At 39.7% G+C, this 18,447-nt stretch overlaps 2 protein-coding genes across 4 annotated transcripts in view; both read left to right on the top strand.

Annotated features, from left to right (window-relative positions):
- Positions 1-1,057: 1,057 nt before the first annotated feature.
- cxcl14 (chemokine (C-X-C motif) ligand 14) lies at positions 1,058-6,482 on the top strand. The gene is made up of 4 exons (XM_055888656.1): positions 1,058-1,410; positions 2,493-2,598; positions 4,484-4,597; positions 5,065-6,482. The coding sequence occupies exons 1-4, from the start codon at positions 1,344-1,346 to the stop codon at positions 5,078-5,080; spliced, it is 303 nt and encodes a 100-aa protein (XP_055744631.1). The 5' UTR covers positions 1,058-1,343; the 3' UTR covers positions 5,081-6,482.
- Positions 6,483-7,510: 1,028 nt separating this feature from the next.
- LOC129827627 (protein FAM13B-like) overlaps positions 7,511-18,447 on the top strand; it is a 71,998-nt gene continuing 61,061 nt past the window's right edge. The window contains exon 1 of one of the 3 annotated variants that reach the window (XM_055888642.1): positions 7,511-7,990. The gene's annotated coding sequence lies outside the window, so the exon portion shown is untranslated. The remainder of the gene's footprint in view (positions 7,991-18,447) is intronic. The other 2 variants (XM_055888640.1, XM_055888641.1) reach the window with 2 other exon arrangements.

The raw sequence follows: 18,447 nt of genomic DNA, 5'->3' as shown, positions 1-18,447 counted from the left end.
GATTGCAAAGAATGACTTATGCTTAGCTTCAAATTTAATTTGCTCACTTTTCATTTTCCACACAGCTTCTGAGAGGCTGCAGAAAGAGGAGGAGGCCGGTATGAGTGAGTGATGGCAGATGGGATAAGAGGATTGGCTAAAAATCCAAGCCAGGAAAAGAAGGGTATATTCTGATGAAGGCTTTCTGTTCACCAAATTATTGTAGCACAAATGGGAGGGCCAAAAGGGTTTTCTCAGGGCTATCTTTTACAAGGAACAACACTGCATGGTAATCTGCAAAGAAACAATGGGTGCACGTATTCCCATGTACCCCTATTAACATTGTTTATCCACAAATGTTCCAAATAACTGTTTTATTATGACCAATACACAATATGCCAACACGTCTACAGTCAGTCACTTTTCAATAGGATGTTATAAGAAGCATGACTTCAGTTAGCTGGCTATAAATTCCTATTTTGAACTCTTCTTTTGTTTTGATACATTTTAAAATAAAATAGCACTGTGTTGTTCTATGGTATATGATCAAGGAATGGAGACAATTAACTGAGTACAAATGTTTTCTCATCTATTGCAATTATACTGTATGTCCCTCTATCAATGATCATCTAATTACTTCCAGATGTCAGTGTCAGTGTTTTCAATCTTTCTCAGGAATTTAAACAGGATAATCCCTTTGGAACGTCTTTGAAGTCTCTAAATTCCTGGAAGTCTTGAGATGGCACCAAAGTACTATTTCACCACTACTGTGATTATAAGACATGTTTGCCTTAGAAACATGTGTCAGTAGATTCAATCAGCCTGAAAATAAATATTTGGAATGGAGAGGCAGTGTGGGCCATGCACAAATGAACAGCTCTAGCTGTCCCAGGCAACTTTGAAAATCAGCATAATAACTTCAATCAAATATATAATTAGTAGGCTAATCTAATTCTAAACCTTCCATTTCCCCCTCCTTCTTTGATGTTTTTTCATAACTATTCCACTCTCTTTTATGTATTCCACTTCTCTTTTTCAAGTGTTTGATTCGTTGGCTGGCTGTGCATATTAATGAGATGGGACAGAGCTGGTTTTTAAAAGCTGCGGCTCAACAACATGTAGGGATAAAAGGCCAGAAACGCGAGTGCCGTCAAATGCGGATTACATTTCATCTGATTTGAGCGCTCTGGACCTAAGGAGTTCGTCAAAACTCGAGAGTATTCGGAAGAATAGAGATCAAATACTGTTCCTCCTGTCATCTCTAAAGTTAAGGAGCGAATACAAGGATAGTGTTGTTTGAGTGATTTTTACTAAGCGAAACCAGTCGGGAGGTCCGAATTTGAGGTTCATCATCAGCAGACAAGATGCATCGTTGTACAACAGCAGCGTTGCTTTTGTTAATTATTGCTTTATATTCCCTCCAAGCAGAAGGTAATTATCTATTACTATTTGAGTAATGAAAAACGTGTTTTAAGCATTTTACATGTTAATTAAACTGATGGTAATGAGTTTTTATAAACAATTGGTTGGTTTGGCAGCCACATTGCACGTGTAATGTTTTACCATTGCAATTAATTTACCATCTCCAAATCGGCTTGCTCACTTTTGGCAACAGTAGGCTATTGTTGTTTATAACCGTTGAGTTATTACTGCGTTGTACTTCTTGGGTTGTTTTGTAAAATTGTGGCTTTGTTCGTTTGTTGTGTTCACCACCCACCCACAGTCTGTAGCCAGGTTACTTTGTATCAATGTTATTCTTCATAGTTTTACATTTATCCAATTCATGGTGGTTAGCCGGTGCTGGTCTTCACCTAACAAAACATATTACAGTTTTGAAACTGCAGTAAAAGTGCAGTAACTGCACTCAACTGTTGTATTTTGGATGCAGTAATTGAAGAATAACTGCAGTGTACGCAGTTGAACTGCAGTTATACCACACTGTAACTGCAGTTACACTGCAAAATTACCTCATATTTTGGACAAGTATTTGTAGCATACTGAAGTTATACTACAGTCATACTGCATATTTTTTCTGATTAGTCTTGGTCAGTTATCGTGGTTGATGATGAGAATTGTAATGGAATTGGAGATGGTTGATGAGGTCGCCTTGAAGATGTGGGTCACACGTTCCATAGTGAGCACGAGCCTGACCACATGCATGCGCGGGAAAGCACTTCGAGATATTAGCTGATGTACGAAGGGCTATATAAAATAAACTTGATTTAATTTGAAACAATCCCAGTGGCGGTGTGAATCAGCGCGCCTTGATTTACAATGGAGATAATAATTACGTTTTTCTGTTTTATACTGTCGTTACTGAGCCCTCTTAAATCGTTCTCGTTCTCTTTGTTTTATTCCATACAGATTTAGTGAGTACTAGGCCTATGCTGCACCTGACAATCTGTGTGAAGTCAGGAAATCATACCAGAGAGCTAGTCTACAGATGGCTGAAAACGTTCAGACCAAAGTGTTTATTTGAAAGCTTTTATAAAACACATCTGTTTTCTTCACAGCCTACAAGTGCAGGTGCACAAGAAAAGGGCCAAAGATTCGCTACAAGGATGTGCAAAAGCTGGAGATTAAACCCAAACATCCTTTCTGCCAAGAGAAGATGATATTGTGAGTCTTTGAATCATTTATCTCTCTTGCTCTCTCTTTCTGCATTGCCATTGTCAATCCCATGTTCTGTTTGTTTCGGAGATGTCAGTCATTGTGTGCTATTCTGTTTGTTTGCCAAATGCAGTATCTTGTCTAAATAGTCACTCTGATGTTCTAATCTCCTACTGTATCAAAACAGCTGATTGGCCTATAAATATGTTGCTCTGGAATGGAATCTGATAACTCCTCAATCCAGACATTCTTGAGAAAACCTATTATCTTAAATTAGACAGTAAATGATGGTCTTTGTCCACATGCACCATCCAGTCGCCTATTATTCCCTATCATTTGATCTATTACTTCTATTACTTCTATTACTTAAAGCATTGCTTGCTCAACTGGACCACAGCACAGACAGCTACTGTTGTCAGTGTGAGTGGCCTTGGCATCCAATAGGGACTTTCCCTCTGCAGATAAGAGCGACTGTTTACCTCTTTTTGAGGGTTCAAAATGGAATTGTATTGCCCTATACTACTGCATGCATCAGACCCCATTGTCAAATACACACTGATCTTACATTGGAGTCATTTTCGGTGGAAGCAGACCTTACTTTTGTAAAAGGTCACATACTCTTTCGCCATCTGCTGTTCACTTGAGGTATCGCACAGAAATGTGTTCCCATCAACAACATAAAAATACCTTGAAAACAAATGTCGTTTTGTCCTGCTGTTATGGAGTACAGTACATTGCTCTCAATATGATCTTAAGACTTTATAGTCCGTCCAACAAAGAGTTGTGTTGGCCCTTGGACTATTAAACTGCTATTTGCTGCTTTATTTACTGCTGTCCTGGGGTCAATGTGATAAACCTAATATTCAGGCAGATTAAACTTTCACAGCAGTGCTTCCAACTCCAACTTAGGAGTTAACCAAATTAACCAAGACCTCTGTTGGCTGGGCAGGTGAATCATTCACTAAGAAGCAGACACACTAATAAGAGATTGATTTGAGAAGCCCCTGCATAGCTCTGGGCACAACACACAGCACATGTCATGACCGGCTGAAATATTTTTATTTATTTATTTTATTTTACCGTTATTTTACCAGGTAAGTTGACTGAGAACACGTTCTCATTTGCAGCAACGAACAGGGGAAGAGTTACAGGGGAGAGGAGGGGGATGAATGAGCCAATTGTAAACTGGGGATTATTAGGTGACCATGATGGTTTGAGGGCCAGATTGGGAATTTAGCCAGGACACCGGGGTTAACACCCCTACTCTTACGATAAGTGCCATGGGATCTTTAATGACCTCAGAGAGTCAGGACACCCGTTTAACGTCCCATCTGAAAGACGGCACCCTACACAGGGCAGTGTCCCCAATCACTGACCTGGGGCATTGGGATATTTTTTTTTTTTTTTTTTTTTTTAGACCAGAGGAAAGAGTGCCTCCTACTGGCCCTCCAACACCACTTCCAGCAGCATCTGGTCTCCCATCCAGGGACTGACCAGGACCAACCCTGCTTAGCTTCAGAAGCAAGCCAGCAGTGGTATGCAGGGTGGTATGCTGCTGGCAGGGTTATGCCATAATATGCCATAAAGACAGACTAGTATCTCTAACTGCTGGTCTGAATGTCAATGGGTTCATCTAGCCATGCTCAGAGATCATGTATAGGCCTGCCCACCCAGTGCTGTTTCTAAAGCCTGTTCATAGAACCCCTCCATGAGTGTTTACATTTAAGATGTCAGAGATAGAATGTATTAAACTTATTGCAGTATTCTTACCACATTGCTTCGGTTGTTATAATTACTTTGCAGCTAACATTAACCAACATCGCTTATGATTCTAAAGCAGTAAGGTGGATTAGCTATTTTCTCTTACACTTTTCCTCGCTTCTTTGTTTGTCAGTGTCACCATGGAGAATGTGTCGCGCTTCAAGGGGCAGGAGTACTGTCTGCACCCCAAACTGCAGAGCACCAAAAACCTGGTCAAGTGGTTCCGGATCTGGAAGGATAAGCATAGGTGAGAGGTCATCCCACTACATGAACTAAAGTTGTAAGAGTACTGTTGTTGCATACAGATATGATCTTATTTTAATCACCCTGTTGCAGGAGAACTTTACTGCAAGGCAGGAAATGTAAAACATGTAGTGTATTTGAGATTTAATAAGGCTTCTGAAGTTTTCATCATTAATTATAATCTACATAATAATTCACATTTCCTGTTGCTGCAGGATAATGTTCCTGCTGTAGCAAACTGGCTCAAATTAAGATCCTACATCTGTACTGCAGTTGAAACACATTTAGCATTTTGCAAACGGTTATGTTACATACTGTTTTATAGGAACAGAACTGGCACCTATTGTTCATAATACGAACTATAATGTATTATAGTGCTATTGAAAGTTTGGTTTTAGGAATCTATATAGCTATGTAATTGTGTATGATATTTGGCTGTATTTAATACTTTTTTTCTTGTCTCCTTTGTAGGGTGTATGAAGCTTAACATATAGATTATGTATACAAAGGGAACAAGTGAAAAAAAAAACATTAAGACTGTTTTTGTGAAGAACAAGACATTATCTCCCAGCAATCAGTACTTGGTCTTGGAGTGAGATTTATCAAGCAGTGATGTCTAGTTTTCTGGTGCCGTTTAAGTTGGCCATCAGGCTAATTATTGTTAGTCACTTAAGTCATTTCAACTGTAATAATGGTCATATTTCTCCAATGCCAACGTTCAAGGCTGTGAAAGATGATACAGGAGGAAATGCTGTGAAAGAGGTCCTTCATGAATCTGGCCCAAGGTGTTTTTCTTTCGAATAGGAGATGTTTTGTATGCCCTTGAATCATTTGTTTATTCTGGTGACTACAGTATGTGGATGTCTTGTAAGATGAAAGGAACATAGGGTTCTTGTTATTGTACCAACTGGGAGTAATCCTGCTGTATCTTGCTGTGCACTCCAGAAGTGTCAAACATAGCACACTGTATCTAGCGAATGTGATGAAGATAATTATTTAAAAACAACTCTGTATATCATTCATTTTGTACATTTGAGTCCATTCAAAGAGAATAGTGTACAAGAGAAAGAAACACATTCAGATGACTAGGTCAATGTCATTTTAGATGTCCTTGGTGCCATCCCCTTTCCATTATGCAATAAATCAGTTGTAGGTTATTATAAGGGGTATGTAAAGTCAGCCTGTTAATTTAGATCTTGTAAGACATATATTTTCTGTACTTGGTAGGAACTATTGTAAACAGCTATTGTATAATAAATTGTCCATTTGTCGTATTTTGTATCATTTTCCTGATGTCTTCAGTGTTCTTATGCTGTATTTTACAAAGACTGGAGTTCATCAATATGTTCCATTGTAGAAGAAACTCTTCATCCTTACCTATGGAAAAGTAATCTTATCAAGATATATCTAATTGTACATCATAAGAATCAAGACATTGAATCATGAAATTGTTACTTAACAAGTGGTTGATTATAAAGCATTTTCGTGATATTATCCAACACCTTTCTGAATGATAACCTTCAAGAAGGTGTGATTATTTTGTAAGCCATTGATATACGTTGTTACAATAGCGGTTACATTTTTATTTCACCAAACAGAATGCTCAATATACATTTTCTTCAAAGAAGGTGCATCCTCATTTTATATATACATATATCAACAACCATTTTGTAAATAGACCAATAGCCTATGTTAGTGAGAATGAATTCATCTCAGACGTTCTAGTGTAATGTATTGTATTATTGAGTTATTGTTGTTTTGCTATTTAAATGTTCATTCGGTAAGAGAATTTTGGAGTATCTGTTTGAACTGACCCACCAAGCACACATTAAAAACATTCTAAGGAGTGTATGTCAACAAGCACAGCTATATAAAACATTTAAAAAGCACTGTCTAAAACATCCCTTTTATTGTTTCCTTGATATTGTATGTTAATTGCTAAATCAACGTTGTATTTTCACTCCACACATCTATGAGCTTTCAGACAGCCTAAATATCAAAATATCAGTCCATTTGTTATCGCTAGATGGTACTGTGCTACTTAATGAACTGGTCACTAAGCCAACCTTCTCTGACAGAGCAACAAAGACACTACACAGATTAGATACAATTAGTCTTTCCTTATTTCCAGTGTATCTCAGACAGGACCCATACACACAGACAGCACACATGGTTATATCACACTTATATCACACTGGAACTTTACATTTGCCTTTCTAGAAATGCAGAGATGTCTGCATCACAAACACTGTTTTCGAAATTGAATTGTGTGGCTACCAATCTCAAATAATAAACAAACAATGGAACAAGTTTGCGATTTACCTCTGGTAGTGACACTGATGAAGAACGCATGGAGATTATGGTTGTTGTTGTTTTATTGAGCAGGGCAACAACAGCAAAAACGATCTAGTATTTTCCCCAGTAGATGGCGCACAAACGCTTTCTATCTGATCATTGTGGACAGTCCCAAATTATCACATTTCAAATTCAAGATACACAGTCTGTATCAAATAAAGTCATCTTTGGTTTGTAATCATGTCGAATCTATTGATCGAATATATTCAGTTTGGGACAGTCTGAAAAGTTAAACCTTTTAGCCCGAAGTGACCTGTGCATTTTCAAGCAGTAGCTAGTTATTTGTTGTAATTATTATTTTCAGGCCATATATTTTAATTTGTTAAAAATGATATGTGAACGACTGCAATTGTATGTATAGACAATTTGACACTTGCATATTTATTCATATGGTCAATTATTTTTTAGGCAGCATTACTGTATGTACATTTACCTGGTAAACATTTAGATTGTCTGAACTGTGACTGTCTCTTCAAAATATGTAATGCCAAAATATAGCTAGATATTATATATTCTGCATTTGAGTCGGCTGCAATGCTGTTAGTGTATCTGACATTCAGATGGTGGTGTTTGCTTGCTGCTACTGATGTGAGATGCGCGATGTGGATGGATGAGGAAGTTTTCAATTTGGTTGTCTGGTGGTGCATCTGGGTGATATTCATTAGAGAACGTGGAAAAACGTTAAACAAAATGTGCACCAAAAAACGAAAACAAGCTGTTCTTATAGGACAAGTCCATGTAGTCCCTTCCTGTTTTAGTAAAAAAAATCGTTTAGTGTCTTATGAATACAAACCTGTTCGATGGGAGAGGCGGGGATAACATTTGGCAGCTTCATCTCTTGTGGGTGTGAGCTGCGAACGGAATCTGAATTTTAACAAACGGGAACCGAATTGTTTTCAAATAGCTAGCTGTGTTCTCGACATTGTTTGTTTGCTAATATCTGTTTCATTTTGATCAAATTTGTCGTCCGTTAAGACGTCAATTAAAGACTCAAAACGAGAATTAATGGTTCTTGCTCTCCGTTCCTGTTGGATTTGACCTGGTAGGTGCACAACATTTGCTCGCCAGTTTAGCTAACATCGTTAGCATGCTAGCTTACATTTCCCAATGATGTGTACATGTATTTTTTGGCTGTTTGTTTGACTAAATAATTGCATTGTTCTGTGGTCACATTCACAGGCTGTGTGATGGTTATGAATTTGACAACGTCTTGCTAAAGATGTTCATTGTTTTCATTTAAACCATTGCCAAGAATTGTATGCTAGCTAGCAAACGTTGGCAAGCTTGGAAAAGCAGCGTTTGCTAGTTAGCTAGCTAACTTAAAGGGGAATTGAAACACTAACGTTTGGCTTCAGAACACCAGCTAACTGTAAATCGCCATATTGGCATTGTTGCATCATCGGTAGGAGAGTTTTGGAATTCCTGAATTTACTGAGACCATGACCTCTGCGTACATTAATGAACATACTTTGCTGGTGTCAAACCATATATGAAAACATGATACATGTTTTGAAAGCTGAGAAATGGCCCTTTCAAATGATGACAGTGCAGGAGCTTTCATCTTTCCAAGTCCGTCCATTAGACTATGTTCACCGAAATTCACAAATTACATTATGTTATAGAGACCTCTGATTATTCACTGTTTATACACATTTTCCATGACTTCTCTATGAATTTTGACCACATTTTCATGACTTATTATAGCCTTTATAGAAAAAGTAAGATTATTGACACCGGAAGGCTGCTGTGTCTGATCCCATGTAGACCTGCTGTTGTGCCCTTGATCAAGGCACTTAACCCCCCACAAAGTAGAACTGTACTGTTAATTACAGGTTGTCATCATGTGGTCAACCCTCCATCTGGGGAGCTCCTGGTTGTGCAGGCAACTTTACAACCAAATACTTTTGTCTTTTATTAAATTAATACATCAGGGATCAAATGGATAAGGTAGGCTACTTCAAAGCAAGGTATCTAACTAGACATGTTTATATATAAGGCTCAAATATTCATGTTTCGGGGGAGATCTATGCACAGTAAATTGTCAATTAGGCTATTAGAATATTGTTAACGTTGTCGCAATTACATTGCTGCTATTTAATAGGGAAATCCCATCTTTCCAAAGTTTCAGTGCTTGTAGAAAGGTGACATTAATTCTTAACTATAGTTAACTAGCAAGAACTGCTCTAAGTTATATTTTAAATTGGCTATCTAGTTAGCCTGTCATTATTTTATACCTGCTGCTGAAATGTCATTGGGCAATGGCCCACTGGCACACACGCAGCACAAACACACACTGAAGGGTCATTCTGAAAATGGCTGATACTGTAGATTTTTAAGTGATTGATAATATTTAAGTGTGCCTTCATGAATGACATTAACAGAAATTATGAAACTAATTTCCATGACTTTTCATGACCTTCCAAGTTGTCAAATGAGGTTTGTAACAGCACATCATGCACATACATACTGGCACATTTTCAATCTGCGCAATCTCGAACAGCCTACTGTCACGCACAGATTCACAGACTAGCGGCAAATAAACTTGAACAAAGCAGAATCGGGAAATTCATTCACACTCTCCATTGCTATTCAATGCAGATCCTGCCTTAATTCCGTTTTGATCAACCTTTTTTGCATCTGTGTGTGAGTCTGGGCCAGCGATAGACTACTTTGTTTGTTTTTAAGAGGAACCGGTACGCAATTCCCCAAAAATTAGAAGGGCCCGTACAACACTCCGGCCCAAGTCACGCACTGACAATAGCACCACATCAATCAAATGGTAATCAGTCAAGAAAAAACACCTGTGAAAATGTGTCTTTTATACGCCAAACAACTCCTAAATACACAACTTTCTAATGCAGGGGTTGTCAAAGTGGGATCTGAGGTAGTGCACGGGGTCCGCAGCCAGATTTTAAAAAATCTAGAAATAACCTTTCCTTTAAAAAAAAAAAAAAATGAATATTACGAAGAGATTAAACAACTTTTGGCCAAGTTATCAGTGGAATAAGTGTGCAACATGCAACAATTTAAATTATTTTACTGAGTTACAGATCATATTAGGAAATCAGTCAATTTTATATTCATTAGGCCCTAATCTATGAATTTCACATGACTGGGAATACACATGTATCTGTTGGTCACAGATACCTTAAAAAAAAATATATCAGGAAACCAGTCAATATCTGGTGTGACACATCTCCTTCGCATAATCAGGCTGTTGATTGTGGAATGTTGTCTCATTCCTCTTCAATGGCTGTGCGAAGTTGCTGGATATTGGCGGGAACTGGAAGACGCTGTCATACACTTCAATCCAGAGGATCCCAAACATGCTCAATGGGTGACATGTCTGAGCATACAGGCCTTAGAAGAACTGGGACATTTTCAGCTTACAGGAATTGTGTACAGATCCTTGCGACATGGGGCCGTGTATTATCATGCAACATAAGGTGATGGCAGTGGATGAATGGAACGACAATGGGCCTCAGGATCTTGTCATGGTATCACTGTGCATTGAAATTGCCATCGATAAAATGCAATTGTGTTCATTGTCTGTAACTTACAGTGCATTCGGAAAGTATTCAGACCCATTGACCTTTTTCCACATTTTATGTTACAGCCTTATTCTAAAATTGAATAAAAAATCCTTGTCAATCTACACACTATCCCATAATGACAACTAAAATGGGTTTTATACATTTTTGCAAATGTATTTAAAAAATAAACGGATACCGTCTCTACATAAGTATTCGGACCATTTGCTATGAGACTCAAAATTGACCTCAGGTGCATCCTGTTTTCGTTGATCATCCTTGAGATGTTTCTACATCTTGATTGGAGTCCACTTATGGTAAATTCAATTGATTGGATGTGATTTGGAAAGGCGCACACCTGTCTATATAAGATCCCACAGTTGACAGTGCATGTCAGAGCAAAAACCAAGCCATGAGGTGAAAGGAATTGTCCTTAGAGCTCAGACAGGATTGTGTCAAGGCACAGATCTAGGGATAGCCCACTTGGAGTTAGCCAAAAGGCACCTAAAGGACTCTCAGACCATGAGAAACAAGATTCTCTGGTCTGATGAAACCAAGATGGAACTCTTTGGCCTGAATGCCAAGCGTCACACCTGGAGGAAACCTTCCCTACGGTGAAGCATGGTGATGGCCGTATCATGCTGTGTTGATGTTTCTCAGCGGCAGTGACTGGGAGACTAGTCAGGATCGAGGGAAAGATGAACGGCGCAAAGTACGTAGAGATCCTTGATGAAAACCTGCTCCAGAGCGCTCAGGACCTCAGACTGGGGCGAAGGTTCATCTTCCAACAGGACAACAACCCTAAGCACACAGCCAAGACAACAAAGTGGCTTCGGGACAAGTCTTTGAATATCCTTGAGTGGTCCAGCCAGAGCCCGGACTTGAACCGGATCGATCATGTCTGGAGAGACTTGAAAATAGCTGTGCAGCGACGCTCCCCATCCAACCTGACAGAGCTTGAGAGGATCTGCAGAGAAGAATGTGAGAAACTCCCCAAATACGTCTGCCAAGCTTGTAGCGTCATACCCAAGAAGACTCGAGACTAATTGCTGCCAAAGGTGCTTCAACAAAGTCCTGAGTAAAGGGTCTGAATACTTGGTTAGGGGAAAACAAAGTTACATCATGCTATCACCTCCAATAGGCTAATTGACATCATTTGAGTCAATCAGAAGCTTCTAAAGCCATGACATTTTTCTGGAATTTTCCAAGCTGTTTAAAGGAACAGTCAACTTAGTGTATGTAAACTTCTGACCCACTGGAATTGTCATACAGTGAAATAATCTGTCTGTAAACAATTGTTGTAAAAATTACTTGTGTCATGCACAAAGTAGATGTCCTAACCGACTTGCCAAAACTATAGTTTGTTAACAAGAAATTTGTGGAGTGGTTGAAAAATAAGTTAATGACTCCAACCTAAGTGTATGTAAACCTCTGACTTCAACTGTACATACAACGTTCATTTCAGGAACGTCATCAAAATTCAACTGTAATTACAAAATATTTTAAGAATAAGACAATTGGCTTTTACAACTTCAATTCTTATTGCATACAATCCACTAAGTCTATAGCCTAATAATCATTTGGCTGTGCCTGCTAAAAAATCTTCTAAACTGTGTATGGACCAATAAACTTTGATTTTGAATACAGGAACAGTCAGAATGGGAACAAATTAAAAGCTTGCAAGAAAAGGGGAAAGACCAGTGACAATCTGAGCTACTGGGTGAAGACTAGGATTTCTCTTTGCTCGTAGCTATGTATGGTATGTGAGTCATGTGAGGGTGTGATTGTCCCTCAGCCCTGTTTGCAGCCACAGCAGCATGTTGTCCAGTCTCTCCAGCCCCTGCCTATCCTTGTCACCGTGGGGGCAGCTATTGACTCCCTGGCTCACAGGAGACATGTCTATAGTGTTGTCCTCTTCACAAAGGTCTGAGAGCTGACATCTATCACAGGGTCCTACAGACAGAGTGAGTATTTAAAAAATCAACACATTTTTATATATATAATATGCCGAATAGTACATTCAGATACTTTCCAGTCAAAAAGCTGAGCTGAGAGGGACCACGTGGTGCCTCTAACTTCCTCCAGCTCCTCCATTTCAATCTCATCCTCTTTGTCCTCGTCTTCCCCAAGTAGCACATAAAGGGAATCATGAATGGAAGGGAATTGTACAAGTTATCAATCGGCTTACAAGGCGGCAAAGTTACATTTTAATATCCCAAGGTTTTCATTTGATAACATATAACAATGTTATCTGATAGTCCATATCTGAAATAATGTGATGTATGCATGTAAGTAGCTGTCATGAACCAGCTACACCAGGATAGTTTAGTTACAAAGCTGACTACCAGCATTAGATTTCAGAAGTCGTTATAGACTTAATGCTAGGAGTATAAATACCATGCATCGTTTCCATTATCCAAGGTTATCGGACCCATGAGAACTCTGGTGCTTCAGAAACTTCTGCAAGGAGGAAAAAGTATCTGTACACTCAGTGCATTCGTACAGCACCTCTGCTGGACCAATTTTTTCACCATTCCAACCCTTGACATCATCAATGTCCCCATGACCCACTAAATCCATTACATTGTCTTGGTCTGAGTCCAGGTCTGGATTGGAGTCAGCAGTGGGAGATGCCTGTCCTTCCATGTCCGTATATGTTTTTTGTTGTTGGACATAACACTAAAATCACCAAGAAATCAGCTCAAAGTATTTGTTGTTGTTGGAAAATCTGTTCCCAAGTATTCCCATGCATAAATAGAGGCACATTTGTGATCATAACCCATTGTAAACAAGGTTTGAAATTATTCTGTTTTTGTCCAATTCTATATCTGTTAGGGATTCAGCAGCCATGGGACAATTTGTCCTTGAGCGAAGTGTAATTGGGGACCCCTGTCATAAGGGTTTTGCTTCAGGCTTAGGCTACATACATTCTTGCAATCAACATCCAGCAGGCTTACTATTGTTAGCTAGGATTCCTATCACAGATAACTTGATATATGATGTTGTTTTTATGTAGTTAGCTAGCTAGATAATTACTATAGCTTGTCTACTCGCCTTGTTATCAGTTTCATTTCACAGACTAATCAATCTGAAAAAATACTCAAATGTGCACATAGATATCCAAAATAAAAACAAATTGTTTCTTACCTTTATTCATGTCCTGATCTCAGTGACTGAGCTGTCAGTTGTGAGAAATTTTTCAGGTCCAGTAGAGGAAAGGTGCCTGCCAGTGGCAGCATTCACTTTCAGTATCCACGCTAAAACTCACATTTTGCTCACTTCTACCAGCGAGGCATTGGCGTCAGTCGTTAGTATGGAAATTAAAGATGGCGCTACCCAGACTTCTAATAAACATTGTTCAAGATCAAGATACTAAATATAGAGATGTTTTTATGTTACAAGCACATGTTTAGTATTAATGGATTGAAAACATCACTTTGCTTAGATCTACTTCCTGTAGTGTTTCCATTACCCTTTAACAACCTAAGTCACAAATATACTAACCAGCAAGCTACCATCAGCCCTCCAAGAGATCGCTAGCTACGTTTTAATATTGGTTTAGTATTCATGTTAACATTAGATATAGCTATGACATGACCCCAATTTTGATCAGAAATGCAATGGTTCATTGGATCAGTCTAAAATGATGCTCATACACTGCTGCCATCTAGTTGCCAAAATTTAAATTGCACCTGGGTTGGAATAATACATTATGGCCTTTCTCTTGCATTTCAAAGATGATGGTGCAAAAAAAAAAGAACGGTTGTATTATCTTTTACCAGATCTGATGGATTATATTCTACAACATTAATTTCACATTTCCACAAACTTCAAAGTGTTTCCTTTCAAATGGTATGAAGAATATGCATATCCTTGCTTCAGGTCCTGAGCTACAGGCAGTTAGATTTGGGTATGTCATTTTAGGCAAACATTTCTTTAAAGGGGCGGATCCTTAAGATAGGAACAGTGGGTTAACTGCCTTGTTCAGGGGCAGAACAACAGATTTTACCTTGTCAGCTCGGGGATTCGATCTTGCAACCTTTCGTTTACTAGTCCAACGCTCTAACCACTAGTCTACCTGCCGCCCATTAGTTGAAGGATGGCAAAACAGGAACATCAAGTCACTAAGTGCACAGCCTCCTGCCATGTGAGATTGTTGCTAGGGGATTGTTTTGTAATGGAAACGGGCCAAGCATAACCAAATCTGGTCAGATTCCCTGTCGAGCCTAGGACAGGACGTCCAAAGAGCCTGAAACCGATGAGCGTGAAACTAACCTGCTAACCCAAGAGGTTCTCGCAACAGAAAAAGGCGAGCCTTAGAATAACTTGGCTTCTTGGGGCCCCTGCCTGGGTAGGCCTATATCCAAAGGGATACGGACATATCTTGTGATCAGATGCTTGTAGAAGATGCGTTGAGGTGTCCTGTACTTTAAACCTGCTGAATGTCTTAGACAGTTCAGATTACCACAACCTAAATCAGCTATCAGGCCAGGGGGTTTCTCTGCTTGTTCTCCTCCTGGTCTTGGTTTGCCACTCCTTTCCATCGCTATAGATGGACAGTCGTGAACCAGGTGGTGCACCAGTATGAATTACCCCCCCCCCCCCCACATACTGTAGCTGTTGTGACTGTCTATCACTTTTTATTGAGTGAAAGTGTTCCTATGTCTTTAGGCTTATGTCTTGTTGTGATAACTTATTTCATGGGTCTAGTTATTTTGATTGTTTAGCTTTATGAGTGAAATGTTAGTAAACCTGATGTAGTCTAATGTCTGTAGGCAGGGAAGTGTTTGGCAGCAGAAGATGAACATGTTGGGATGAAGCACCATCTGACAACTGCTATATTGAGGCCATTTTGTTTTCCTGTTGATTGAGTGGAAAGAGCAGTGGATTTGAAGGCACAGGATTTTTCTTAACTTCTTAAAGCGTTGTTGTTTAAGGGCTTGTACGTAAGCATTTCACTTACGTAAGTCTGTTGTATTTGGTGCATGTGATATCAAATTTGATTTGATCCCACTATGTATGAAGCACAGCAGAGCTCCAAGCCTTCTGGACCAGTAGGATCCAAAGCTTGGGATGCTTCTTTGATGCTCTTTGAGGGCGACTTCAATTTAAATGTTTTGTCAATTCAGGAAATTACTTTTAAAATGTTCCATCTGGAAAATTCTGGATGTATTTACAGTTTGTTTCAAATGATTATCCTGTTCTATCTTGAGTTAGTGTATTTAAAATGGAAGGATCCCACTGCTGCTCATGGAGATGGATTCTGTTGTAACATTCCAGACTTTGATCTGCCTAGTGTTATGTTAACTGCCTCTTGTCACAATGACTCATGCCTTGGTGAGGCACTTACCATTATTACAATTCAGTTGTTACTTCCTTTCAGCCCTCTCGGCAAGACGGCAAAGAAGGGAGCTTCTGTCTGCAACGTCATTCTGTGTAGTTTTGTCATTGTCTTGATTTTAGTAGGTTCAGGTGAGGGTTAGGGTAATTTCGCGGAAGATATTAAATTCACACACACACATATCCAGCTGTTTTGAAAAAGCTTTGCCTATGTGTTAAGGTAGTGGTTCCCAACTCCAGTCCTCTTGTACCCCCAACAGTACACGTTTTATTGTAGTCCCAGACAAGCACACCAGAAGCTTTTTCCATATCATTGATTTGACAATGGTGTTTTTTTTTTAATGCTGATTTTATTTGAGCCAGAGGTGATAAAGTCGATGCTTAATCAATAATCAGAATGTCATTGTTTAAGGCAAGCAGACCAACACGGCTAAGGCGCAGGCATTTCATGTCTACACCCACACCAAGCCTTCACAGATGGCTGACATCCGTATCAAAGATGGAATTTGTATGCAAATGCAACAATATGATTAGCTCTGCCCATGCTCAGACAGTAAGATGGCATTGTGACTGAGACACTGTAGTAGCTGGAAGGCACACTAGGTCCTAACCAATTGTCTGTTTCCATATGCTTACTCAGTAAGATCTACAAAACAATCTAATCTATTGCCAACCTGTATACATGTATATCAGCACTGTAACCTGAAACATATTACACTAATTGGTATTTTGACCGTTCAGATCAGCTCTTAACTTCTATGAAAATATGTGAATGGTCAAAAGAGCAATTTGTGGAACAAATATCAGAATTGGGCTGCCTGTGTAAATGCACCCTCTGCCACCCTGGCCTCTGGTTTAAATAACAAGCCCTTCTCATTCCTATCCCTTAAAGTATCTAGTTATTAATGCCCAGGGAGGATCAGGCAACAGTAGCATAGCATCCCTGGCCCATCCCTACTACCCCCAGTTGTATCTCTCTCTCTACCTATATTATTGACACTCAATTAGAAAGTAGGTGTCCATTGGCAAAAAGTTTTCAACCTCGGGAAGAGCATTGGGGTCAACTGTAGTGTTGACATTGCAGACAGGGTCTCTCTGTCAAAGTCCCCCTAACCTATATCCTTCTCCCATCTTTCCTCCAGTCAGTACCACACTGCCCTGTTGTGAAACCTCTGTCAACATCACCTGTTCTCTTTCCATGCCAGTACCACTGAGAGGTTAGATGTGTCAGTACTTTGCGGTCACCTCAGCCCTACAATAGTAATCTGGCGAGGTGGAAGTCAATGACTTGGGTGTGTTTTAGTCATCATACCTCGTCCCCGTTGTGCTCTCTACTTGCTTTCAACACAGCCACCAACACACTACCCCTCCATCACTTCTGGAGATCAGATAAGAGAAAATCACATGTTGGTGTTTGAATAAGGTAATGATAGTGTAATGGATTGGAACTCAAGTCTCAATGGAGTCGTGAGCTTCTCAAATGACCATAAGCTGTCAAACTCCCAGGATTTCAGCAGATTAAGTTAAGATTCAGGAAGTAGCCTTTTAGTTTTTTTCATTTGTTGAAATGTCATTTGCATTAGTGATGTTTAATTGTTGAAAATGCCTAACGCTTCGAACACACCAACTGCGTCATTGCGTTTCGATACACCAGAAGTACATTCATTTCCAATGGAACGCTGCATTTGCCTTGCAGCATTGCGTTGCAGAGGCAGTTGCAGTGCGTTCTGTGTGGTGCATACGTTCGATAAATCGAACGTATGCATCAAATTGTATGAGTGGACTTGACAGAAAGTAGCAAAATATGAATGTAGATTTATTTTTTTTGCACACATTCAGTAAAAATTTGGGATTACATAAAAACAGATTGATTGCATAATTTCTTTACATTTTTTATTTATTTATTTGCCACGTATATTATTTATTCGATGACATCCTCAAATTAATTGTGAGAGCCTATAATATAATTTCCCTCCAAAATGCAGTTTGAGCGAAATGCAATAATAAATAGTCAAGATAGGCAGAGTAGGCTCTTTCAACAATGAGACCAACGTTGAGGAAGGTGGTCTTGATCGCGCTGTTGGGCCGGGACCAGCCCCGCCGAAAGCTAGCTAACGCTAACTAGCCACATCTAGCACAAGCTCACTACTAAACTGACCTGGCAATCCTACTATCGTGGACACTTGTCTCCAAGCAGCATTTTTTGTGTTTATGTCCCTGTAGCTGTCAGCAGTTGTGTCAAAAAGACACGGTTTTGAGGATACTGCGAAAATGATTCTCTCCTCCATGTGTCCAACCGCATGCGACCATTTGCAAAAGGTACCTGCATCAGGATAGTTGCTTGCTGCGCAAAATGTTATGCAGCAGTGATGCAATGACGCAGTCGGTGTGTTCGAAGCGTAAGTGAGACTGCTGCTCGGCCTGGCAAATGAGATGCAGAACAAGCCAGAAATAAGGAACCAGCTCATTGCCTGCTGGTTCTGTCCTGTCTGGCCCGCTCTCCTCCCCCCACGGGGGTTCAGCTCCTGCTCAGCCCAGTCAAAGCTCTTCTCTGTCCTGGCACCCCAATGGTGGAACCAGCCCCCCCCTGAAGCTAGGACAGCGGAGTCCCTGCCCATCTTCCCGAAGA

This window comes from Salvelinus fontinalis, chromosome 29 (genome assembly GCF_029448725.1).
Source record: "Salvelinus fontinalis isolate EN_2023a chromosome 29, ASM2944872v1, whole genome shotgun sequence".
Taxonomy (NCBI): domain Eukaryota; kingdom Metazoa; phylum Chordata; class Actinopteri; order Salmoniformes; family Salmonidae; genus Salvelinus; species Salvelinus fontinalis.
The sequence above is the reverse complement of the archived record's forward strand: the minus strand, read 5'-3'. Positions and strand labels throughout refer to the sequence as shown.